Raw genomic sequence first — 27,401 nt, 5'->3', positions numbered from 1 at the left:
AGCCTACAATATGATGATGCCCTGATTCTTAACTTCAAGAAAACACACCAAATGCAAAATTTCAGACTCTCAAAAGGCCATTCTTTCATAGATTCTTTAGAGACCCGTGAACCCCAGATTAAGAATTCAATCCAGTGCAAAATCAACCATCCACAACAAACACACAAATAAAAAGGAGTCCAGAGCAAGCTCTTCGCACATGAATCATTATGAGTTACAATTAGACAATGATAGAATTTCAGAGCATACACAGATACGAAATTACTCATGTTCCTTGTCTCATGCAAGAAAAGGGTGGGAGGCAGAGCACAGGGAGCTGGAGGGGTTGGCTTCAGTTTGCTGTTTATGTTACCTCTGCATCGTATCTGACTGCAGCAGAGAATAATGAAAAGGCATTCTCCACCGTAATTCCACGCTTGATAATGTGCTGACAGAGCTTTTTCAGCCGGTTTTCACAGTAAGACGTGGCCAAGTCCAAAAGACCTAAAAACAAAAAAGAATTTCACCAAGTTTATGATATTTTGCCTTAATTTATAAACATATATATTTCATTTTGGTGAAAAGAGTTATGGAGATGAATCAAAAGTTTCTTAATGAATGCTACCCTAAAGGTTATTAAATAGATCCTCTTTTTCACTCCCCTCCCCACCCCAGAACAGACCTCTCCCTACACTCGCTTTATACAACTTCCTCTACAGTACAAAAGAAGGGGAATAAATGGAATTGCCCCCCTTCTTTTGTTTCCAAGAGGATACACTAAATGCATTAGCAACATATTAAAAATTAAAATATTAGAAAATTAAAAATTATTAAAATTAAAATAAGTCCATAGCCATAAATAAACTAGGTCTATAATTGTGAACCATAACAACTTATACAATACTATTTTTAAAGACATTTACTTCAAATATTTTCTAAAAACCATGTAAAAGCCAACTGAGTTGAAACTTTTTACACTTCAGTACTGTGAGAACGTGGAGGGAGAGATTTTTGCTCGTGAGGCCTGGCCCGTCCCGGTGGCTGAGGTACCTATAGCATCTTCAGGTGGCAGGTCCACTGTATCTGTGTAGAGGTACTGGAGAAAGGCACGGTACACTGGGTAAGAAAACTGGTCTATTTCTATCACCTCCTTCATATCCTCATTCCAGTAAGACTGGAACATGGATCGAAAGTGCTCACACCTAGACAGAACAAGCAAAGTTATCTAATGAAGTTGACGAAATCCAACAACTCTTACAGGTCTCCCTACCTACTACTATATTCAGGCCCACACTCACAGGCTTATGAATCTTTAGCTAGCACAGGCTTTTACATTCACCTTCTGAATCTATTCACTTGCATTTTCTGATGGGCATCTCCTATTAAATACTAAGGATTCTAAGTAGGGCCTAGAAGTACCCAGCCCTCAGGTGCACCACTGTTTGCCTTTGATAGTCCTCATCCAGATCAAGGATTTTGCTCCCTCGTTTTTCTTAACAAGATTATACAGAAATGCATTTCAAACAATGAAATTAAAGGAAATTCAGAAAAGAGAGTTCAAATCTTTGACGATACATCAACATCATTCAAATAACTCATTTGGTTTTTAATTTTCAAGTAATCAGCATATTCTTAAAACCGCTTTCAATGTTAACTGGATCACATTTAGGCTGATGATTATCACATTACCTCACATGACAATTTTCCTCCTTTTCTGACTCATCTCCAAAACAGCCATCAGTCCTATTTTGTTCCTCTGCTTTGACCTGCTCCCTCTCCAATACACCCAAGTCTGTTACTAACTTACTCAGAAAAAACATTCACTAGGAAAGTCACAGAGTTTTTAAAAAATCTAAGTGGGTCTTTTTATGTTATATTTGCATGTAAAAAGCCACCTACATGCAAAATTGATTTCTAAAACTGGGTTTTCTACATATTTCAGTTTTAAAAAATCATCTTTTCAAATCCTTTTAAAATGAGATACGGTATAAATAAACAGAATATTTTCAAAATCCATTCACAACCAAAAGAATGGCTCCATCTACATAAGAAATTACTTCATCTGAGAAGTTAAAAGAAATAGTTGTCTAGGCAAGGAATGACAAATGGGTCAGAAAACTATGCATGAAAGGAACAGACTAGTTGACCACAGGTTCCCAGAAAGAACATTTCCAGTCTATAATTTCATTCCTTTGGTTCAGATATTTACTCTCTTAGTAATGAATGATATATATGGCTTTTAGGTTCCCTTAAAACGTGTTATTTTGTAAAGAGGTTTTTAACTACATTTCAAAAAGGACCAGTTTAACTCTATGGTCTCACTTCATGTGCCTCCTTCTCAGTGATGGCAGCCTTAGGGGGCAAGAGTCCAAACTGTTATTAATAAATACAAAGTTCCCTCACATTTATACAAATAACTCCCACCATTTACTATATCTAAAGATCATTCCTTTATTTATTTTTTTAACGTTTATTTATTTTTGAGAGAGAGAGAGAGCATGAACGGGGGAGGGTCAGAGAGAGGGAGACACAGAATCTGAAACAGGCTCCAGGCTCCGAGCTGTCAGCACAGAGCCCGACGTGGGGCTTGAACTCACGGACTGTGAGATCATGACCTGAGCCGAAGTCGGCCGCTTAACCGACTGAGCCACCCAGGCGCCCCTAAAGATCATTCCTTTAATTGGGAATCACATGTCCCTCAGGGCCAGAGGTCCATCACTCCTGACCATGAGAGTTTTTTGATGGGGGGGGGAATGAATCTTTAAGAGGACATACACACTTTTCACTAACTAATCTCTTGTATTTTTTTAATCACGTAAGTAAATTTGTCAATAGAAATAAGAATTCATAAGAACCTCATTTAAAAAAACAATATAGACAGGGAGCCTGAGTGGCTCCGTCGGTTAAATGTCCAACTTCAGCTCAGATCATGATCTCGCAGTTCATGAGTTCAAGCCCCGCATCAGGCTCTGTGCTGACAGCTCAGGGCCTGGAGCCTGCTTCGGATTCTGTGTCTCCCTCTCTCTGCCCCTCTCCCTCTCGTGTTTTTCATCTCTCTCTCTCCCTCTCAAAAATAAACATATATTTTATTAAATATATATATTATATATATATATTTATATGTACACATATATGTATACATATATATTTATATGTATACAATATACATATATATATTAAAAATATATACATACAAATATTTCTACTACCACATTATGCTTTTTCAAAAAGGCACATGAGTGCACACTCACACACACAGATAATGCATGGATACTATTCACAAATCTAGTAAGTAGCGCCATTTCTCTCTACTACCAAGGCTATTTCTTAGCGGTCACCAAAAGGAGACTGCAAAAAGAAAGTAAGCTTATCGATGTCTCTAAGCTCATGCAAAAATACCTGATTTTCAAAACAGCTTTATGGACATGGATATATTTCCCATCAATTCGAAACTTCAGATCAGCAGTTTCCGGACTATCAAATTCTTTCTTCAGTGATTCAGCAACTGTTAAAAAGTCTTCATGCTCTGAAAGCAACAAACCCATTATTAGTACATAAATCTGAAGAAATGTGCCAGAGATAAGAAAAGACTTCTAAAAGATAACCATTAGCAAGGTGAATAATTCAGATTTTTTTCAAGTTTGTGCCTTATTTGACAAATCAATTTCACCATATTAAAATACGTATCTTAAGTCTATAAACTACCAAAAAATATGTATGTAGTTGAAAAGGCCAATTACCAGTCTTATATATGAAGTGAGACATTTAAAAATGTATATTTTTTAGGGGTGCCTGGGTGACTTGGTCAGCTGAGTGTCCGACTTTGGCTGAGGTCATGATCTCACAGTTTGTGAGCTCAGGCCCCACATCGGGGAGAGCCAGCTTGGAGGTGGGAGCCTGCTTTAGATTCTATCTCTCTCTCTCTCTGCCCCTTCCCCAATCTCTCCCTCTCTCTCTCTCAAAAACAAAACATTTAAAAACTTTTAAATGTATATTTAAAAAAGAAAAGAAAAATTATAGGCAGTCCATGATTGTATCACTGCTCACTTAAAACTTGATTGGTTCTCCCAATGTTTATAGCATTGCCAAACTGGAAAAAGCCCAAATGTCTATCGACGGATGAATGGATAAAGAAGATGTGGTATATATTTACAATGGAGTATTACTCAACAATCAAAAAGAATGAAATCCTGTCATTTGCAACTACGTGGATGGAACTGGAGGGTATTATGCTAAGCGAAAGTAGTCTGTCAAAGAAAGACAAATATCATGTAACTTCACTCATGTGGAATTTAAGAAACAAAACAGATGAACATTAAGGGAAGGGAGGCAAAAGTAATACAAAAACAGGGAGTGGGATAAAACATAAGAGACTCTTAAATACAGAGAACAGAGGGTTTGCTGGAGGGTTGTGGATTGGGGGATGAGCTAAATGGGTAAGGGGCAATAAGGAAGACACTTGTTGGGATGAGCACTGGGTATTAACATGTAGGGGATGGATCACTGAAAGCTACTGAAATCAATGTTGGGTTAGCACTATATGCCAAGTAACTTGGATGTAAATTTAAAAATTAAAAAAAAAAAAAAAGAAAAAAACTTGAGTGGTTCTCTTCCAGGGCTAAGAATTTATCAATTCTCCTTGACTGAAACACTGAAAACACCTTTGCTCTGCTTTGGGGTAGTCTCAAGGGGTTGGTAAATTCAACTCCAGGAGCGTCAAGAAACAAACTTACCACTAAAGTAGTAATGATAAGCAGTCATGTTCCTATGCAGAAAAACCCTTTTTCCTAGGTATGTGAAATCTAAACATCCCTATTAGCCCTAAATATTAATGTACAAATAATCCTTACATGCTATCTAAAAAGAGCAAATTTACTTAGTAACAATGTACACTCAAAGGGAACAGTTTTATAAAAACATGATCACATTGCCTGATAAGAACTGTTATATGTAAGAAGGACTATGTCCTTATGAAGAAAAGTAAAGGCACTTGTACAAATTATGTAACACCTTCCTGTGCTATGTGTGGACAAAGGAAAACCAGTAAAAGGCAGCTAACAGGAAAACAAAGAAAATTCCAGAGGTCACTGGCACTGAACACAGGTGCTGTCAACACAGGAGACAGGTTTCTACCATGAGATGAGAACGGGACTCCATCAAAGAACTGAGCTGTGTCTCTCAGCAGCCTGCTGCTCTTAGAGGGACACCTGTTAAAACCTAGGCTGAAACTTAACAAGTAAGCTCATCCCTGAGCTTTATTATGAGAACCTCCCAAGGAAATAGCATTCACCCAAGCCCTCCCTGGAACTCCCACAACACAGAGCTCTCTTGGCTCTGGCAGAAAGTGGACAATCTCTCAAAAGTCAGGCTTTCCCCTCACCCTGTAACCTGGATCTCTGGCAAACAGAAGAAAGGAAATGACTCAGATGGGTAAGGAGTCCAGGAACCTAGACTGCTACCCCACCCGTCCGCAAAACAGCTTCGAGCGGTGCCTCCACTTCTGCCATCAGTCCTAAGGGTTGAAGTAACCCTTTTCCCCATTTTGGTTTCTGACAAGTGTAACAACTCCCTTTAGAGAAGAAGTATTCTTCCGAGGTGTGATTTCACCATCTTTCTTCCTAACACTCAGCTGAGATCATAAACTGAAAGAGAAAACCCTTCTGACTTTTAGCAGGTGGTAAGAAGTCCTCTACGAGATATTCTGAATCTTATTTTTTCCAAACTTAACATTAAAAAATGTTACAACTTTTCTTCTGAAAAGGATGTCTTCTCAGGATTAGACTTCTGAGAGGCAAGTACCTGGAGAAGCCTTTTATGAACGGGTCCAGGTTAAGTAGCACTTGGGAATCTGAAGATGTACATAGTGTTTGGCTGTCCATGCTATACCTATGTGTAGTTATGGCTAAACAGTCCCATTCTGTGAATTAAATATTTTCTAATCACAACATTCACTGCAAAAAAATATTGTATTATAGTTATAAAACCTGGAAATGTTTATTCCACATTAAATTGAGCAGCAGCTTAACTCTTCCTAAACATACTCTTTGCCCCCGTGAGCACAAAGACTGGTCACCTGATGATGGGACAGCCCCAGCCAGCTGGCTAATACACCCGAGCATGACACATACTACAAGACTGGTCTTTAATATCAACTGCTAAGCAACCCAAACCCCACAGTTGACAAGAGCTACATTAATTTCCAAGCACAAGGGCCATTATGATCCACTTATTTCCTCTGCATACAAAGAATAACTTAGAAGAAATACATCGCAAAAAATGCAGAAATGAACAAGAAATAAAAGAAAAAGAGATTAAACCCATCTTGTTAATGGCTACTCAGCTTTCTGACACCTTACCATTTTTCCATCAATGGACGCCTGAAGAAGACAATATTTAGAAAAGGGACAGATTATATAACCAAAGATCACCCTAAATTCCAGTACCCTTTGCAATAGCTCAGTTTTTGAGCCCTTCTGAAATAAAAGTATTTGAGACTGGTTGAAAGATAAAGTGAGAAAGAAAGTGGAGTTAACATGTCACCCTTTAAATTACAAGTTTTTACCCATGGAGGAGGGGAAGGAAAAAAAGGAAAAAAAAAAAAAAAGGTTAGAGTGGAAGAGAGCCAAAGCATAAGAGACTCTTAAAAACTGAGAACTGAGGGTTGATGGGGGGTGGGAGGGAGGGGAGGGTGGGTGATGGGTATTGAGGAGGGCACCTGTTGGGATGAGCACTGGGTGTTGTATGGAAACCAATTTGACAATAAACTTCATATACTGAAAATAAATAAATAAATTACGAGTTTTTAATTTTTTTAAGTTCATTCTGGTTCATATTCAATTATATAATAAATTTAGTATAACAAAAGCACTTAAAAACAGGTTACTCAAATATTTGTACACAAATGTTTATTATGGCACTATTCTTAATAGCCAAAAGGTGGAAACCATCCAAACATCCATCAACAGATGCATGAATTAAAAAAATGCGGTCTATACATACAACAGAATATTATTCAGCCATAAAAAGGAATGGAGTACTTATATATATACTACAACATGGTTAAACCTCAAAAACATTACATAAAAGAAGCTACACAAAAGGTGACACACTGATTTCCTTTATATGAAATATCCAGGATAGGTAAATCCACAGAAACTAAAAGCAAAGTATGTGATTGCCAGGGCTGGAGAAAGGAGAATGGGGAGTGACTGCAAAACAGGTACAGGGTTTTCTTTCAGAGTGATGAAAATGTTTCAGAACTTGATACAAACGGTGGCTGCACAACACTATGAACGTACTAAATGCCTCTGAATTGTACACCCTCAAATGGTGAATTTTATGAACATAAATTTCACCTCGATTAAAATGAAAGGGGCACCTCGGCGGCTCAGTTGGTTAAGCGTCTGACTCTTGACTTCAGCTCAGGTCATGATCTCGTGGTCTGAGTTCAAGCCCCGCATCGGGCTCTGTGCTGTCAGAGGGTTCTCTCTCTCTCCCTCTCTCTCTCTGCCCTACCCCTGCGCATGTTCTCTTTCAAATAAATAAACAAACATAAAAAAAAAAAAAAGTTGCCCTGAGCTTTCTTACCTACAGACAGGAGGCGCCAAGAGACAGCAGGAGTGGCGAAGCAGGCGAACACGTCGTCGGTGCAGGAGAAGTGTGTGAGGTGAGGCAGGATCACGGACTGGCCCCGGCACTGGCCCCACATGTACACGTGCCCGCCCTGGGTCTTGGCAGCCGACGTGTGGGCCGAGTGGCAGGCCGCAATCTCTACTACCCTGAAATGTTTTAAGAAAAATGCATGTAATTTATTTATCACAGAAGCCTACAGCACGGGACACAAGGCAGATAAAAAGGCCATGCTTACAACACTGCAAAAAACAGCCCAGGACTGAGGGACATTAGCTTCAAGTCATATGGACAGAACCAAAAGATCACAGCAAGGGTATTGTGGTTTTCCCTTGCTTGTCATCCCACTTCTCATCCTGACCTCATTCTGAATTAGGATAAATAATACATACTGTTGGGGAAAACTTGGAAAAAGGGACTCGAAACCAAAGTAAATGAGGAAAGTGGACAGAGAGAAACTGTCTTGACAGTTCTGGGGGCTTAGACAGTATCAAAAAAACAAGAACAAAACACTGCCTTCAATATACCACCTCCTTGACACAACTTCTCACAGCCTCTAAATAAGCGATGGCCTTGGGGTAATGGACTCTACAGACCCTTATCCAAATGGACATCAAGCCAAACACATTTCTCAGTAGGCTTCTTAGGCACAGTCCTGCAATCACAAGTGAACACTCTAAAGCTTACTGGGTAAGACCTCAAGATTTGGCTGAACAAACAAAGCATCTATTCCAGTGAGACACATTAAATCAAATCAATATTTAAACAGAAAATCTCCTTTCAAAAGCAGATTTGAAAGTTGTTTTAGTTGGCTCAAAGGAAAGTCTACACTACACTCAATTTCTACATGGCGACAGACCCCATTTTACTTCCCTACTAAATGAGCCACAGGAAATGTGAGAATTATATCAAGATGCATTAATGCCTATCAATCACAGGAGGTTATTTTAGGAAGCCACATGAGAATCCTATCAACCGCATGTCCATTCTGGCTGCTACTCAAACTCTTGTTCAAAATGACAATATTAATAAACAGAAGCGTGACAAAGCCAAACACCGTAGCTCCAGCACACAGAATCCCAAATCCAAAAACACACACATAGTCCCGACACATGGTACAGCCAAGTTACCTTTCTTTCTCCACCATGATGTGTGCTGGGCTTAGCAGGTTATTTTTATTGCCAGTTCCCAGCTGCCCATACGTGTTAGCTCCCCAGGCATAGAGCAAGCCCTCATCTGTTAGTGCTAGAGTGTGTGCATAGCCGCAGACAATCTGCAAGTAAATTTAAATGGTTACCATAAACAGGAAAACAGGAAGGGCAGGGAAAACATCTACTTAAAGATTACAGCCAGCTTCTGCAGAATGTCAACTCATCGTCAGGTGTGGACTGACATTCTCTGGAACATTAAAAAAGCATTAGAAGAGCCAAAAATTGAGGCATCTGGGTGACTCAGTTGTTTAAGCATCTGACTTCAGCTCAGGTCATGATCTCACGGTCTGTGAGTTTGAGCCCTGCGTCAGGCTCTGTGCTGACAGCTCAGAGCCCAGAGCCTGCTTCGGATTCTGTGTCTCCCTCTCTCTCTCTTTGCTCCTCCCCTGCTCACACTATGTCTCTCTCTCTCTAAAATAAACAAAACAGGGGCACCTGGGTGGCTCAGTCAGTTAAGCAGCCGACTTCGGCTCAGGTCACGATCTCGCACTCCTTGAGTTTGAGCCCCGCGTCGGGCTCTGTGCTGACAGCTCAGAGCCTGGAGCCTGTTTCAGATTCTGTGTCTCCCTCTCTCTGACCCTCCCCTGTTCATCCTCTGTCTCTCCCTGTCTCAAAATAAATTAAAAAAATGTTAAAAAAAATTAAAAAAATAAAATAAAATAAACAAAACATTAAAAAAACAAAAACAAAAATATTGAGACTACTGGACTTTTCCAATAGTTTTTTTAATTTTTTTTTTTTAACGTTTATTTATTTTTGAGACAGAGAGAGACAGAGCATGAAGGGGGAGGGTCAGAGAGAGAGGGAGACACAGAATCTGAAACAGGCTCCAGGCTCTGAGTAGTCAGCACAGAGCCCGACGCGGGGCATGAACTCACGGACCATGAGATCATGACCTGAGCTGAAGCCGGACGCTTCACCGACTGAGCCACCCAGGCGCCCCAATAGTTTTTTTTTTTTTTTTTACTTGCCAAGACTGATGTGTCACCAGCATGGTGTTCCTTCTCATCATGGGAATTTAGGAAAGACAGAATTTCAAATGTGAAGGATGAAGGCATGTGGCATTGTCTGAAAGGATCTACTGAAGGGTAAACGTGCAGTGTTTCTCCGAGTCGGAGCAGGGGAGCTACACGGGAGCAGCAGTGAAGTCCACCACACGTACCTGGTTCACACACACGCTGTGCAAAGCTGCCACTCTCACAGGGGTCAGCTGATTGCCATTGTTTCCCAAGCCTAGCTGACCATTGCCATTGTAACCCCAGCCATACACCTTAGAGAGAGAAAGGGAGAGAAGAGGCTTTTAAAACAGTTAGTAAGAAGGAAGATACAAAAATGCCGTCCACCTAAACAAATCAACTAAGTTTTCACTTCCAAACGCCCAAATTCCTACTCGATGTGATCCTACTGGGGATCTCCAAATGGAAGATTATTTTGGGGGTGGGGATAACAGGATTTGGCATCAGTTCCTCCTCCATACCTTATTGGTTGGATAGCCTTGGGCAAGTCATTTATTCTTGCTTTACACGCGAGGAAGTTGATGTTGCTTAACAATTATTAAGCACCCTTTGTATGTCAGGACATGATAAAAGGCACTAGGAGTAAGTTTTTGGTCGCAGTTTAACAGGAAAGATGGACACGTGCAAACTTTTTGCAGCCAGGAGGCGAGTGCTATTCTAGAGATACAATCAAGGCACTACAGGAGCAGAGAAGAGAAAGGACTTAGCTATAGGAAGAAAGTTTAGGAAAGACTTTTCAGAGAGCAGAGATTTGAGCACGGCTGAAGGATCAATAAATGGGAGTAAAGTATTCCAAGGAGAGGGCAGAGAATGTGCTGGAAGCAGGTTCTGAAAATGAGGAGGTGGTCTGCTGGGACACATCCAGCACAGTGGCAGGACAAAAGACTAGAAGGAATTGGGGCGCAGTCGGTTAAGCAGCCGACTTTGGCTCAGGTCATGATCTCGCAGTCTGTGAGTTCAGGCCCCGCGTCGGGCTCTGTGCTGCCAGCTCAGAGCCTGAAGCCTGTTTCGGATTCTGTGTCTCCCTCTCTCTGACCCTCCCCCGTTCATGCTCTGTCTCTCTCTGTCTCAAAAATAAACAAACATTAAAAAAAAAAAAAAAAGGACTAGAAGGAAAAGTAAGGGCTAAAGGGATAAAGTGCCAAAACACACACGAGGGAAAAGTAGAATGCATGTAAGGGTCTCCCACAGAAATATTTCAAAACAGATTAATATTCACAACTTGGAAAGATCCTGCTGGTGGCACATAAAGGTGAACAGGTTAGATGAGACTACAGGCAGGACAGCCATTCAGTAGCAAATGAGCTCAGACAAGGGTCGAAACTAAGGCAGTGACAGTGGGACCAAGAGAGAGGGAATGGACAGGAAAGAGGTTAAAAGACGTAACACAATGTCTTAGATATCTGGAGAGGGGCGTCATCAGCTGAAAGTAGTCGAGCTGGACAGAGGTTTGCCAGCGGTGGTGAAGGTTTAGAACAAGCAAGTGTGGGACACTGAGCAGGAACAGACTAAAGGTCTGGTCAAACGAGAAACCTGAGGTGTCTCGTGGAGTCAAAGATGGGGTTTTTCAGAGCAATGTGACAGAGGGGAAAGAGGGATATAGAATTTAGGGTACTAGCAAGAGACGGTGAAATGCACTTTCCATATCGTAAGCGCAAAAGGTTTTAACTTTTGCAGAGAAATTTGACTACAGCTATCAAAAAATTTAATGGCATACACCCTAACCCAGAAATCTTATTCTTGGGAACTTATTCTATAGACTACTTACATAAATGTACAAAAGATACACACGCGCGCGCGCGCGCACACACACACACACACACACAGTAACACAGAAACTCAGGGCTGCAATGTTTATAACAGCAAAAATTTAGAAACAACTGAAATTTCCATCAGTAGAGTTTCGGCTGTGGGTGATCCAGACAAGGAAAAGTAAGGAGCCATTATAATGGAGAACAGCTATAAATGGTCTGATAATAGATTCAGGTAAACGTATGGGTTGTTAAGCAGGAAAGGTGCAGAATAGCAGAAAAAAGCAGTACCTATAATAATCCCATTTTTTATAAAAGATAATTATATTCACCCATATATAATTGTTTTATAGAGAAAAGTTCAAAAGGATATACGTCAAACTATTAACAAGACTGGAGAAAAGGTATTCGTTTTTATTTTACATGCTTCATTTGCTTTCCTTTGTGAAAATAACCACATAATAATAATTTTAAAATTAAGTATATTTTTAAAAATAAACAAGTAAAGAATACCAGGATGGAGAATGTCTGGTGACTAGCCCAAGAAATTCTAAAGTCATCAAAGATGACAACAGGATTGATGAAAAAAGCCAGTTAACACTCTGGTAAACATGGCATGACAAACATGACTGAAACTAATGGAACACTGTGCATCCTGTATTTTAATTAAACACACACACACACACACACACACACACACACACACACACACACACACCAAGCTCATACATACAGAGAACGGATTGGTGATTTCCAGAGGTGGGGGCTGGGGGTTGAACAAAATGGGTAAAAGGGCTCAAAAGGTACAGACTTCCAGTTATAAAATAAGTAAGTCATGGGGACATAAAGTACAGCATGATGACTATCGTTAGTAATACTGTATTCCATATCTGAAAGTTGCTAATAATCTTAAAAGTTCTCATCACAAGAAAAAACTCAGATTCTCTTTCCCTCTCTTTGCCCCTCCTGCGATGCTCTCTCTCAAAAAAGTAAACTTTTTAAAAATCATCAGTTACCTTTAAAGACTGCACACTTGATTTTTTCATTGGATGAAACAACTAGTGTCACACTCTTTATTACATTAAATCACAAATACCTACAAACATTAGACTATTTGGATCTCACAAAAAAAAATAAATTTTAGACACATTGGAATCCTTACTTGCAGATCAATCTTGGCATCTGAAAATTCACAGTGAGGAGCAAACACCCTCCAGATATTCCTCCATCAGAAACCAGTTAACTATCAATGAAACTCTAGAAACAAAGCACTCTTCCTTCCATGGTCTCATACATGCTCAAGAAGGAAAAGGTACTTCAGTGAGACAGGTGAGGTGAGAAGGGAGAGTACAGAGACAGCTCACCTCCCCATTGTCCAGAACAGCCATGGATGAGGTCTGACCACAGGCAATGCCAACCACCCTCTTAATATGTAAACAGTTTGTAACTTTTCGAGGAGTTGGTTGATTTGTTGTAGATCCTGATCCGACCTGGCCACAGTTGTTATACCCCCAAGCAAATACCTATACAAGACATGGGGAAAAGAAAGAATTACTAGCATTAGGGTGAAAATTCTAGCTGTGATGCACATAAGTAATCATGAAATAAAAATAAACCCACTTAATGAGTATTTACAATGTGCTACATGGCTCCAAATGCTTTCCATGTGTTAGCTTATTTAATTCCTATAGTAATCCTGTAGGGTGACCCTGAGGTAGATACTATTTCACCCCCATTTTATATATGGAAATAGAAACAGAGAGGTTAAGTGACTTGCTTCAGGTTCTACAACCAATAAGTAGTAAACGTGGAATCTGAACCCAAGAAGGTCTAGCTGTGCTCTTAACCACTATGCTACACTGCCTCTGTAATTATAGCAGCCATACATGATTTTGTAATCTGCCATCAACAGGAAATAAAGTACATACCACAAAGCAGCAGTGATATGAAAAATGTGCCTAACTCTTTGGGCACAGATTTTCTTTTTTTTCTTTTCCTCCACAAAAAGCTTTCAAAATTGTAAGATGCGTTTTTCCTGTCTCACTAATCACCAATACTGAATATTATATAACCTTTCCTGATGAGTCACAACCATCACAATTAAAATTATCAATCACAGTTACGTGTCTGTCATAATACGGTAAGGCTCACAAGTACTAAAGAGATGTCTGTCCCTATGGAGATGACACCAGGTTGTTAGGTTATTCTTGGTTCTATTTTCTCTCAGTTCTCATTTGCTGCCTGTCAGCTCTAAGCAGCTCCCCTCCTCAAATGCATCCTGCCTGTGATTTGCCATAGTGTGAAAACCAGAATTCTAGAGACACAAATAGAGCTTTGAGCTTGTTAAAATCTAGTAACAAAGATGAAAAACAAAAAACCACCTCAAGTTAATTACCAACTGACCCTATCAAACAAAAGTGTGACCAGAGAGAATTAGGGGAGGGGCTGCTGGCAGCCCAGGCAATTACTTCCTCCAAGACTAGGAGAATTTCTAAGGACCCATCCCTTTCATTTGCCTGCAGGAAGTGGTCCTCACACATCATGAGGTGTGGCTTCCATGATTCTTTCTTGTGTCGCACTTCCTATCTCCCCTCACCTGTCTGATACTGCCCCAGGCAACAATAATAAAACCTACAGCTGGGGTTTAAAAGAATATGCACTATTGGTTCATTTCACAGGAACAAAGAAATAACTGCAAAACTTCCTCAAAGTGGATTCACAGGAATATCTAGAATAATAATGCAAATATTTAGCACAATTATCCAAAGTAACATATACTTACAGTTAAAATAAACAAGGAATCCAGGCTGTACAAATTAGGGAATTCTAATTTTAACCAACCATTCTTCTGGCACTTCTCAAATATCCCAAGCTCCCTTGTAACGCAGCTGCCTTTCATTTTAAAAACGGGGACTGGGGTTCCACTAACTAAAAACAGACTAGCAAACAGTGGATTTAGGGCCTAAGACCTGGGTGCTAGGCGTAGGTCTAGCACATCCTAGCCATGAAACCTTTATCTCCCTCCGCTTCTCTGGTTTCTTCCCCCATACCCTGTCCTACATAGTAAAATCACTGTTAACAACACTGAGGGATTCTAAACAAGAGAACAGTATGATCTCTGTTTCAGAAATCACAGGGGGCACAGAGGTGATACTTGACAGGTAGACCAATCAAAAAGCTACGGAATAAAACAGATGGTGTGCCTGGGTGGCTCAGTCGGTTGAGCGTCCAACTCTTGATTTTGGCTCAGGTCATGATCCCATGGTTCATGGGATCAAGCCCCACATTGGGCTCCATGCTAAATGTGGAGGCTACTTAAGATTCATTCTCTCTCTCTCTCTCTTTCTTTCTCTCTCTCTCTCTCTCTCTCCCTCTGCCCCTCTCCCCCGCTCATGCTCTCTTTCTCTAAAAATAAATGAAATGAAATGAACTAAAATATAAAATAAAATAAAATAAAAATAAAATGCTATGGAACAAAAGAGACCATGGCAATAGCCCAGGCAGATAGCAAGACCTGACCTATGATTACATAGATGAATAGAAACAAAATGAGATGAAAGATCAGAAGGTAGAATCAATAAGATGAACAACCTTAACTTGGTGGGGTACAGCACCTACTGGAATGTTGGTAAAGTTATTTTCTATGACATCATTACTATTACTGAAAACAAAACAGACCTTAACTGATGGGAGTCATTAAAAAAAACAAAAGTACAGAACACTGTCATACACATCTGATTTGTCGTCTTAGCGAAGAGCAAGGGACTCAACTGCCTTGAGGCTGAAATCTGTTAGCAAAAGAGTGGTCCTGATCACACAGAAAAAGAGTGTGTCCCCACGTTTTTAGCTGTGCACAGGGCTGCTATGTTTACACTATACCAAATACAAATATGGTCATGATTTTATTTTTTTAAAAGGCACTTTCACAATAGCCAGAAGTTGGTAACAACCCAAATACCCAACAGATGAACAAACAAAATATGGCATATACACACAATGGGATATTATTCAGTCTTAAGAACGAAGGAAGTTCTGTCACGTGCTACAACATGCATGAACCCTGAGGACATTATGCCCAGTGAAATAAGGTAGTCATAACCAGACAAACACTGTATGATTCCACTCATATGAAGTCCCTAGAGTAGTCACTCATGGAGACAGAAGACAGAACGGTGGTCACAGGTGCTGGGAGTGGAGAGTCACCATTCAAGAGGTACAGCTTCAGCTTTGCAAAATAAAGAGTTCTGAAGATGGCTGGTGGTGAGGGCTACATAACAATGTACTTAATGTTACTGAACTGACATTCGATAAATCACAATGGATATAAAAACATATACATATATAATTTGCCATCCTAACCATTTAAGTGGTTAAAGAGACCATGGCAATAATCCAGGCAGATGACAAAGCCACTGCAGAAAGCAGTCCTCACAAATCCTGAGGTCTGGTTTCCACAATTCTTAAAAATGGCTAGGACAGCAAATTTTATATTATGTGTATTTTACCACAATTTAAAAATAAAGAATAGGGGCGCCTGGGTGGCTCAGTCGGTTAAGCGTCCGACTTCAGCTCAGGTCATGATCTCACGGTCCCTGAGTTTGAGCCCTGAGTCAGGCTCTATGCTGATAGCTCAGAGCCGGGAGCCTGCTTCAGATTCTGTGTCTCCCTCTCTCTGCCCCTCCTCCACTCACGCTCTGTCTCTATCAAAAAAATGAATAAATGTTTAAAAAAAAAAAAAGAGGGGCGCCTGGGTGGCGCAGTCGGTTAAGCGTCCGACTTCAGCCAGGTCATGATCTCGCGGTCCGTGAGTTCGAGCCCCGCGTTGGGCTCTGGGCTGATGGCTCAGAGCCTGGAGCCTGTTTCCGATTCTGTGTCTCCCTCTCTCTCTGCCCCTCGCCCGTTCATGCTCTGTCTCTCTCTGTCCCAAAAATAAATAAACGTTGAAAAAAAAAATTAAAAAAAAAAAAAAAAAGAATAAAAGCAGGGCACTTACCTCTCCATCAGCTGCCAGAGCCATTGAATGATGTGAGCCACAAGCTACTTCAACCACTTGCTTGATCAAGAGATTGGTACAGACTTGGATGGGAGCAATGCCTTGGTTGGTCGTCCCATTCCCAAGCTGGCTATATCCATTGTGGCCCCAGGCATAAACAACTCCATCTATACAAGACGGCCACACACAAAGAATCAACTCAAGAAGGAATGGTAACCCCTGTACTTTCTTTCCCAGACTTTACACAACTCATTCTCCAACCTTCGTTTCCTTCCATTGCCTCCTTCTCCCTATAGAGTAACCACTGATGAGGGGTAAAGGAAAGAAGGACAAATGAGAAAACAGGATAGACAAATGTAAAATCATTCAAGCAAGGACTTAATACAAGCAAAGAAATAAGATCAGCTTTATAGTCAAAAGTCAGTTTATATATACAAAAATTAGACTTTCTGAACACACTGATTCATCTCAGTGGTTTCTGTGTCAGGTACCAAGCAAAAAGTAGAAGACATAAGAAAGCTTAACACTAATCTTAACTATCATTTTGCCAAAAATCAGGGAACCGTTCATGTGTCTGTGAGAGAGAGAGACTCTCCCTCACAAAGTACAGAGGAAAAGAGGTATACTTTTTGTATATACTACATACAAAAATCCAAAAGCTTCTCTCAAACAGACTATTACTGGCATCAAATCTGGCTCAATTTCTCTCTAATGACTTTATCTTTTTGGGATTCTGACAGAAGTAACTTTTCGGTTTTGTGTCCTCTGTAGAAGTACCAATGTTTCATGCATTTCCTCACATAGCATGCCTAAGTATCAAGAGTAGATACCCTCAAGTTATACACTCTTTTCATGTCTTTCCCATGGTAGTAAAACATCCTGACCTGTTAAGGACAATCTAGACCTGGAAATAATGGTATCTGAGAGCAACAGCAGGAATCCAAGTGTTACCATGAGGCTGCTAACTCACTGAAATGGTCCCTGAGCAACCAGGGGAAAGGTACTCATAATTAAGTAGGTTTGTGATTATCTAATCTAGAATTTGATTATGTGTGGCTCACAAGAGGTCTTCCCTATTACAGAAATTAAGACAGAAACCATAAATGGGAAATTTCATCCTAAGAAGGATGAGGCCATAGATTGAAAAAGTGTAATACCTAAAGAAGATCCACAATATCACAGTAAAGTTATATCAGGCGATAGAAATGTCCAAACCTATGAGTGTTTTCATTCCTAAGAGACAGAAAAATAGACTTGAACAAATAGAAATACATACCTTGTTCTCGGATAATAAAACTCAGTATCATAAAGGTACTAGTTTTTCCTGTGTAAATTGGTAAATTTAAAATAAAAGGAATGAAATGATAAGTTACTTTTTGGAGCTAAACAAACTGATTAGAAAGTTCATTGGGAAGAACAAATGAGAATAGAAAAACTCCAAGAAAAGAAGCAAGAAGACAGCTCTACCAGTTATTAAAACCTATAAAAAATGCCTAAAACTAAGATTAATACTAGGTCAAAGACAGAAAAACCAGTGGAATGAAACTGAAGTTCTAGAAATAAACCAATTGCATAAAGAAATAAAAGCTATGTCATTTGGTGAAGAGACACTTCTCCAAAGACGACATCCAGATGGCCAACTGACACATGAAAAATGCTCAACATCACTCATCATCAGGGAAATACAAATCGAAACCACAATGAGATACCACCTCACACCTGTCAGAATGGCTAACATGAACAACTCAGGCAACAAAAGATGTTGGCAAGGATGCGGAGAAAGAGGATCTCTTTTGCATCGTTGGTGGGAATGCAAGCTGGTGCAGCCACTCTGGAAAACAGTATGGAGGTTCCTCAAAAAACTAAAAACAGAACTATCCTACGACCCAGCAACTGCACTACTAGGCATTCATCCAAGGGATACAGGTGTGCTGTTTCGAAGGGACACCCCCATGTTTATAGCAGCACTATCAACAATAGCCAAAGTATGGATAGAGCCCAAATGTCCATCGATGGATGGATGGATAAAGAAGATATGGTGTGTGTGTGTGTGTGTGTATATATATATATACACACACACACACACACACACACACACACACACACACACAATGGAGTATTACTCAGTAATCAAAAAGAATGAAATCTTGCCATTTGCAACTACATGGATGGAACTGGAGGGTATTATGCTAAGTGAAATTAGTCAAAGACAAAAATCATATGACTTCACTCATATGAGGACTTTAAGAGACAAAATAGATCAACATAAGGGAAAGGAAACAAAAATAATATAAAAACAGGGAGGGGGACAAAACAAGAGACTCCTAAATATGGAGAACAAACTGATGGTTGCTGGAGGGGTTGTGGGAGGGGGGATGGGCTAAATGGTTAAGGGGAATTAAGGAATCTACTCCTGAAATCATTGCATCACTATATACTAATTTGGATGTAAATTTTAAAAAATAAAGTTAAAAAAAAAAAGCTATATCATTTGCGGGAGAAAGGACTTTTTACAAATTGGGTTGAGATACTTGTGGTCAGATTGAAAAATTAGATTCATTCATCACATAGTAACTTCCTAATGAGTCAAAAATTTAAATGTGGAAAATAGGGGCACCTGGGTGGCTCAGTCGGTTGAACGTCCGACTTCGGCTCAGGTCATGATCTCCCAGTCTGTGGGTTCAAGCCCCGCGTGGGGCTCTGTGCTGACAGCTTGCTCAGAGCCTGGAGCCTGCTTCTGATTCTGTGTCTCCCTCTCTCTTTGCCCCTCCCCCACTCATGCTCTGTCTCTCTCTCTCTCTCTCTCTCTCTCTCTGTCAAAATTAAATAAACATTAGGGGCGCCTGGGTAGCTCAGTCAGTTAAGCATCTGACTCCAGCTGGGTCATGATCTCACGGTCCGTGGGTTTGAGCCCCGCGTCGGGCTCTGTGCTGACAGCTCCGAGCCTGGAGCCTGCTTCAGGTTCTGTGTCTCCCTCTCTCTGACCCTCCCCTGTTCATGCTCTTTCTCTGTCTCAAAAATAAATAAACATTAAAAAATAATAATAATAATAAAATAAACATTAAAAAAATTTTAATGTGGAAAATAAAACCATATAAGAATTAGGAGGAAAAAAATTAGTCAATTCCTCCATAACCTGGGCATAGGGAAAACTTTCCTATGATTCAAAATCAGAAGCAACAAAAGGAGTGATAAATCTAGCTACATATTTTCTAAACTTTACATGGAAAAAACATGGGCAAAGAAAAAAATTAAATATTAGGAGAAATATTTCTACTTTATATTACTAAGAGACAATATCTCTATTACAAAAAGAGCTTTTAAAAGTACAAAAGAAAAAGACCAAGAACCTGCTAGAAATATGAATTGATGACAGTGCACAATGGAAAAAAATGTGAATGACTCAACCACATGAAAAGACACTCAACTTCACTCCTAGGAAGAAAATGCAAATTCAGAAGAAGGGACTCCTACTCAACCTGGCTACTACCATCGCCAAATGCCTGCTGTGCCATTAAAAAAAACCAATGCAGAGTCCCTGAAATAGCATCGCCCTTTTACAGAAACTAACTAGGTATTTGGGATCAAGGTGACTCCAACAGACCGTTTCATCCTGGAAAGAGCAGCTGTTCACATTAACAGAAATCAACATATAACCGGGGTACATGTTTCCTGCCCACAAGGCCTCAGCTAGCACAACAATATGAGGTATTTAATCCACAGAGTATTTGATTCCACAAAATATCTCCTCAGACCAAGGGATCCACTTTATAGCAAAAGAGATGTAGCAGTGCTCACATGGCCATGGGGTTCCTGGTCCTATATCATACACTGTAACATCTAAAAGATGCCAGCTTGACACAACAATGACAAGCTGGCTGAAGGCACAGCTGATGCATCAGCCTGGAGATGAGATGGTGTGAGGATGGGATGCTAAGCTCCAGGCACAGATTCTAACTCAGTGACCACTACGTGGTGCTGTGTCCCTAACAGGTGGAATACATGCATCCAGGAACCAAAGTGGATTATATGAGTGACCCAACTGACCAACATTCCCAGCAACCGACTTGGGGAATCTGAGCTTCCTGCCCCTGCAATTGTAGGTTCTATAGGTTTAGAAGTCCCGGTTCCCTAAGCAGAAACACTTCCACTAGGAACACAGCAGGAATCCCACTGAACTTTAAGTTACGGCTGCCATAGGCCCTCTGTAGGGGCCTGACTGTTCTTTCCTCCAGTCAAAGAACCAACAGGAAAAAAGAGGAGTCCCTTCCTGACAGGGGCAACTGACCTAGTTGGCAGAAAGAGGTAGAACTGCTATTATATAATGGAGGCAAGAGAGGAATATGCTTGGCAAGGAGGTGAAACTTGGTGCTTTTGGTGCACATTTGCCCAACAGTACTGGTAAACAGAAATGTACAGCAGCCATGGCCAGAGTACAGCATGGTTAAGGGCCTGTAACCCTCAAGGATGAGAGTCTGGATCACACACTCAGGTTAGCCCCCTGAGCCACATGCTAGCCAAATGTGAAGAGAATCTAAAAGGAGTGCTGGAGGAGGGAGGCAATGAGTATTAGTTGTGGCCATGAGACCAGCTGCATGCAGCACAGAGGCTGTAATTCATCCCACTAACAGTCTTCCAGGAAGTCTTTCCTAGGAAAAGAGGCCCACTAGAATCCTGGAGGAGCTATACCCCAAACATACAGGAAGCCATGGATCTGAGCACTGCATGGGAGAGAATGAGTGAACGTTGTGCAGGGTCACCCAGATGACCCTCAGGATCAAGGACCTTATTCCCCAGATGCTGGGACTGCTGCCAGCTGCTTGTTCTCAGCCATCAGTCCTCTCCAGATTTGCACCTGGCAATCACCTTCTCTTTAATACATCAGTTTACCATTTTAAAATAGTGTATGAACATATTTCTTCCCTTTTCACTTGATAAAGCATAGGAAAAGTGAGCTTCTTGAGATGGCTCTTAGTTCCAAATTCCCGGGGAAGCTTTCAAAGCAACCCCATTCAACTGGGCACCAGCACCCACTTTGCCCAGCCCTACTCTTGCCACACCGTCTCTGGCAAACAAGGGATGAAGCTTCAGGATCACTTGAGGTTCAAGAGGTGAACAAAATGACCAAACAACGAGAGTGAAACCATACCAGGCTAGAAGGGAGAGTGGGGAGTGGGGAGAGCATTGGAAAGGGACAGCACAGAGTAGCACCCCATGAGGTTCTGGCCTTCAAGAGAACACAGCTGGCCTTCAGAGACCGGACACGGATTGGAGAAGTGATCAGAAACAACTAATTTTATAGGTAACCTAATTTAACTTACTTTAAAAGACAAAAAAGAAATCCTCAAGCCCTAGGTCTGTATGTAAAGCAATAATACTAAGTGAATATAGATCTTCAGAGTAGTCACCAGATGGGAGTAGATTTTATTTTTTAAAGGTGCCGCATGCAGCGCCTCATCTGGGTATGTCTGGAGTCTTGGAAGCCTGACCACCCTACGTTCTCCTACAAATGGACCTTGAGAGCTTGTCTGGAGGCTCTAGCAGGGGAGCACAGCTACCTGCATACCCTTGACTGAAGAAAGAACCTCCTCCATCGGGGAAGGTCGTCCTCTTCCACCAAGTGCCAGCTTTGGGAGGGACACACACATGGAGCAGGTAAGGGAAAAAGGGGATGCCCGCCTACCCAGCCAGATCAGCCGTATCAACTCTGGCAATCAATGTAGTGACAGACGTCACAGCCAGATTGCTCTCACATCCTAGATTTTCAATGTAATACTGTAGTATTGATCAAAACATTCCTAAAATGTCTTTTAGAAATAGCTCACAAGTCAGTAAAGCATGGAGAATTGAATTTATTCTGTCCCCAAATCCTACTGAAACGATAGTGAAGGGGAAGGGGAAAAAAAAAAGGGCATAGACAGTTGAGGACAAAAAGAACAATAAAGAAGGGGGGTGCCTGGGTGGCTCAGTCGGTTAAGCGTCCGACTTCAGCTCAGGTCGTGATCTCACACTGCTTGTGAGTTTGAGCCCCGCATCAGGCTCTGTGCTGACAGCTCGGAGCCTGGAGCCTGCTTCGGATTCTGTGTCTCCCTCTCTCTCTACCCCTCCCTCACTCATGCTCTGTGTCTCTCTCTCTCTCAAGAATAAATAAAACATTAAAAGGTTAAAAAAAAGAGAGAGAGAATAAAGAAGAAAATGCAACTGGAGAGAGGTCAACAAAATTTTGGAAGATAGGAAGCAGGTGGGTGTGGTAACACAGCCAACCAGAGAAGGTGACACGTACATCTGCAAAAGAAGAAGCCAATCACAGCCCTGGAATCTCGGGAAGGCCCAGGGACTGGAGAAAGTAGGCAACAAGGAAATGATTTAAGGGCCAGTGTAACTAAGAACAGAAGCAGTCAGACCCCAAATCCTCATCCTCTTCCTGTGGGGTCAGGAAGCTTGTACAAGACAAGAGGCCTACAGCACTTACTAGCCGTGAATTTCTTACTGTAACTGTACTACAGCCCAACTTCTCCCTCTGCCCAAACCTCCTTCCCTCCCTTCTCCCACATAATACAACAACAACAACAACAACAACAACAACAAAAAAAAAAAAAAAAAATGAGCGAGGAGAATAATCTAAAGAGGCCCTGAAGACAGCTGTGAGGCACTGTAGTGAGGAAAGCAGAAGTGGAAGTCCAGTACTGAACAGTGAGATAGATCCTTGCCCTTCCTCTGCTAATGGAAAGCTGGCAAAAAAAACCCATATCCAGGTCCAGAATCTGGAAGATTCCACCCTACGGAAGCTCATATACTGACATTGGGAGTGACACTGGAAGCATCCCTAATGCAGCAGTTATTATCTCCCTAAAGTGAAACTCAGTGCTTGACAAGCCCCACCCATGAATCCAGTATTCCCAGCATGTAGATCAGGGCCTGTGTCCCACCTGTGGACAGCCAACCAAGGATCACAAATTTTTGGTTTTTTTTTTTTAATGTTTATTTACTTTTGAGAGAAAGAGAGAGAGAGAGTGCAAGTGGGGAAGGGGCAGAGAGAGAGAGAGAGAGAGAGAGAGACAGACAGACAGACAGACAGACAGAATGTGAAGCAGGCTCCAGGCTCTGAGCTGTCAGCACAGAGCCCAATGTGGGGATAGAACCCACAAATCGTGAGATCATGACCTGAGCCCAAGTTGGACACCTGACTAAGTGCCCCATAAAGAAAGCCTCTAACAAGAAAAGTCAGAGCCCAAAGCAAAAGAAGCAATCTGGGAGGAAAAAAGAAAGCAGAGAGCAGAGGATGACTTGAAAGTAACCTATACCAGCTCAGAGAATGTAGTGAGGCCATGAAGCAGGACAGGAAGCTCTAGAAAGGCACATTCAGAGAACAAGAAAGAGAATGGGGGAATGTAACAGCAGAAATGTGAACATGTGAGAGAAGAGGTATAAGATAAAGCTGAAGAAATTTCCCAAAAAGTAGATTGGAGCAAAAATAAAACAAAGTTAAGAGGGTCAGTTCAGAATCCTCTAACTTCCTTCTAAGAAAAATTCCAAGAAGACAACAGAGAAAACAAAGAAGGGGAATTACCCATGAAATATGACAAGAAAATATTCTACAGAAATGAAGGAATTTCCAGACTAAAAGTCAACAGAATGATCAATACAATAAATTAAAAATCATCTACATGAGTACATAACCATGATTTTTTCAGAAAACTGGGAACAAAGAAAAGATCTCTAAAGCTTCCAAAGAGGAAAAAACAGTCATATGCAAAAACAGCTAAAGTGGGGGCGTCTGGGTGGCTCAGTTGGTGAAGCGTCCGACTTCAGCTCAGGTCATGATCTCATAGTCCGTGAGTTCGAGCCCCGTGTCGGGCTCTGTGCTGACAGCTCAGAGCCTGAAGCCTGTTTCAGATTCTGTGTCTCCCCCTCTCTCTGCCCCTCCCCTGCTCTGTCTCCGTCTCAAAAATAAATAAAAACATTTAAAAAAAATCAAGAAAACAAAAAATAAACAAAAAACCCCAGCTAAAGTCAGAATGGCATCAGAATCTCAAAAGAAACCTGAAACTCAAGAGGCACAATAACTTCAAAATTCTGAGGAAATAGGATTTTCAATCAGGAATTTTAAGCCCAGCCAAACCAATGGGCAATCTGCGTGAATAAAATAAAGACATTTTAAGAGCGTCTCAAAGATTTCTCTCACACCCTCTTCCTTGGGAAGCTACTAGAGAAAGTGTTTCACTCAAATAAAGGTATAATCCCAGGAGGAAGACACAGGACACAAGAAATAGGGCATCCAGAAAGGACAAAGGTGAAGGGACCTCCACGATGATGGTGAATGAAGTTCTAGGCTGATGGCCATGCTGCAGGCTGGAACACAGGGACGGAGGGCTCCAGAGATATCTGGATGAGCTCAGATGTGCTGAGACACAACACTGCTGTATAGACCAGTTTGCACATAATGACAGACATTTAGAAAAATGGGTGAATGAACCTCAGGAAAACAAACAGTGGTACAGAAAGGCGATGGCTCAGCTATAAACCACACTTACAGAGTCCTACTAATGTAAATATCGATTTAACTAAAATGGTGATATCACTATATTGAAAGGATCAGGGGAAGGAAGGAAGGGGAAATAAAGCTAACTGCTATCTGCCATTATAAAAAGTGGAAGGATAATATCTAAAATTGAAAATTCAGAAAGAACAGTTGTAAGCATGTTAAAAATACGAGATTAAACATCTGAAGGAGTTAAAAGTGGTTCCTTCTGAAGAACAGTTTCTAAGCTGAAGAGGGGTGAGGCAGAGGTCCTTCTGCGTTTTACTAAAAGCCATAAAATATTTGATGGTTTAAAGTGTTCATTTGTTTTAAAACTATTTGACTATATAGTCAAATTAAAACTATTTGACTATATAACATGCACAATATATGTACTATACATCTGAATGTAGAGCATGTTTAAAGTATGTAAGTGGCATATCAAAATTAAAAAAAAAGAAAAGTATTCCCACAAGAAAATCAGTTATTATATTTATATTTTTATGTTTTATGTTTATGTATGCTTATCTTTATTGTAACACTCAAGATGGTTAACTCTGTATGTATGCTCTGACTCTGAAAATAATTCCAAGAGTTGTAATTTCCTAAGGTCACCACTTTGTAGAAAACCAAGAATTTAAATGCATATGTTTTAGTGTGTTTGCTCTAAAAAACTGCCCCAGTTTTTTACAGTCAGAAATCAATGACTAGTTAAGATTGATATTTGTTAGGAAAAAAATCAAATCATTAGGTCATAACAGATGACAAGCAGAACCAGTCAGCAAAGTAGTAACCGCTTGAAAGAGCCAGTGTGATGCCAGAAAGCATGGTTACACAACACGGAAGTGAGATCATCACCTCATTATGCTCAATACCACTTATAGTCTCACTAGACAATCACTCTCAGATCTGGATCTCACAGCTTGAGACAGATCCAGACAACTTGGAGTGCATTCAGATAGGAGTTAGAGGTAATTAAAAAGCTCAATACTAAGACCTCTGGCAACACCCGAGGAAGCTGTGAAAGCTGTGATTCCTCAGTCTGGAGACTGGCAGAGAAACAAACAGAAAACTTCCCCACAGAAAGCAGAGGGCCTCTGCTAGAGAGACCACAAGAGTTAATGTGCTTAAAATTCAAAGGGAAGATATAGGTTATATATAATAACCTATTTTCAGAGAGTTTTGGTTGCCCACAGTGGGGATAAATTACCAAAAAAGAAATGTATAGTCTTAATCTTGGGGAAGCAGAGATTAAAAGGAAAAGAATCTATCCTACGTTCTTTCTATATGGCACACACATGAATGTCAGGGAATAAACTAAGATTTCTTAAATTTGAGATTCAGAAACTACACACTGAAAGGGAAATCAGCATTATGTTGTCTTTATAAAAATGTACCAAGTAAAACCTGAAAGTTGCCCTTGCTAATATAAAACCAGTGAAAAACTAGGCTGAAGGCCCACTTCATCTGCTGTATCTAATCTTCCACAACTTTACGTAAGTATTCTAATGTTTGCCTAATTTGCAAGCCGTACTCTGTTCCAGAATTAGACTGAAATGTTTAACTTTTACCAGTTTGGTACAGTTCTCAGAAATTAAGAAATAAACCATTCAAGATTATTTCAAACGGCCCCATCTCCCCTTAGCTTAGAATCAATACTTGATTTCTCACAAACTGAAAAGCTGACTTTGTTCCCTCTTTACCTTCAGTGCTGAGAAGAACATGTGGTCCACTCCCATAACTAAGGCTTTTAATCTTCTTTCCACATAAGGCTTCCAGCTTTTTGGGTACAAGTGTACTCTGGTTATCTCCAGTTCCTAGACAGTTACTATAGTTCAGTCCAAATACAAAGACCTAGAAAACAAATAGTTTTGTCTGAATCACTCGGACTAAAGTTACACAAAGGCTCCCCTCTCCACCCTGAAAATAAGACACACTCAAGTTCAGTGTGACAGCTCAGTAGGTAGGAAGAGACTGATCAGATGAAGAAAAATTCAACCTGTGCTGACATTACTTCAGTTGCAGAATGTTTGGCTGTACTATGAAATTCAGACTAGTACAGGGTTGAGGGGTATCAAATCAAGAAACTGCAAGAAGAGAGAAATTACATCAAAGACACGGTCTTCTAGAATTTCAGGTTCTTTTATCCACAACCTTTTCAGAAGACAAGGAGGGGGGCCTTGCTGGATACATCTAGGATACTGGTAGGAGAAAGACTGGTGGGAAAGGTAAGGGCTAAGGGAATAAAGCACCAAAAAACATACCAGGGAAAGTGAAATGAATGTGTCTATGAATCTTCCA

The 27,401-nt window shown here is 40.7% G+C and overlaps 1 protein-coding gene across 6 annotated transcripts in view; it reads right to left on the bottom strand.

The window, feature by feature from the left end:
- The window catches only part of RCBTB1 (RCC1 and BTB domain containing protein 1), a 53,774-nt gene that overhangs the window by 8,194 nt on the left and 18,179 nt on the right, over positions 1-27,401 (bottom strand). For 4 of the 6 annotated variants that reach the window (XM_027064786.2, XM_027064785.2, XM_053215161.1 and 1 more), the window contains 9 exons: positions 26,804-26,954; positions 16,580-16,746; positions 12,951-13,109; positions 9,982-10,089; positions 8,739-8,881; positions 7,567-7,757; positions 3,379-3,505; positions 1,030-1,181; positions 353-483 (listed from right to left, as the gene is read on the bottom strand). In XM_027064786.2, coding sequence (XP_026920587.1) covers positions 353-483; positions 1,030-1,181; positions 3,379-3,505; positions 7,567-7,757; positions 8,739-8,881; positions 9,982-10,089; positions 12,951-13,109; positions 16,580-16,746; positions 26,804-26,954 — 1,329 coding nt within the window. Of the gene's footprint in view, positions 1-343; positions 484-1,029; positions 1,182-3,378; positions 3,506-7,566; positions 7,758-8,738; positions 8,882-9,981; positions 10,090-12,950; positions 13,110-16,579; positions 16,747-26,803; positions 26,955-27,401 lie in introns of those variants that run through there. The other 2 variants (XM_053215164.1, XM_053215166.1) reach the window with 2 other exon arrangements.

Source organism: Acinonyx jubatus, chromosome A1, assembly GCF_027475565.1.
Source record: "Acinonyx jubatus isolate Ajub_Pintada_27869175 chromosome A1, VMU_Ajub_asm_v1.0, whole genome shotgun sequence".
In the NCBI taxonomy this organism is placed as follows: Eukaryota; Metazoa; Chordata; class Mammalia; order Carnivora; family Felidae; genus Acinonyx; species Acinonyx jubatus.
The sequence above is the reverse complement of the archived record's forward strand: the minus strand, read 5'-3'. Positions and strand labels throughout refer to the sequence as shown.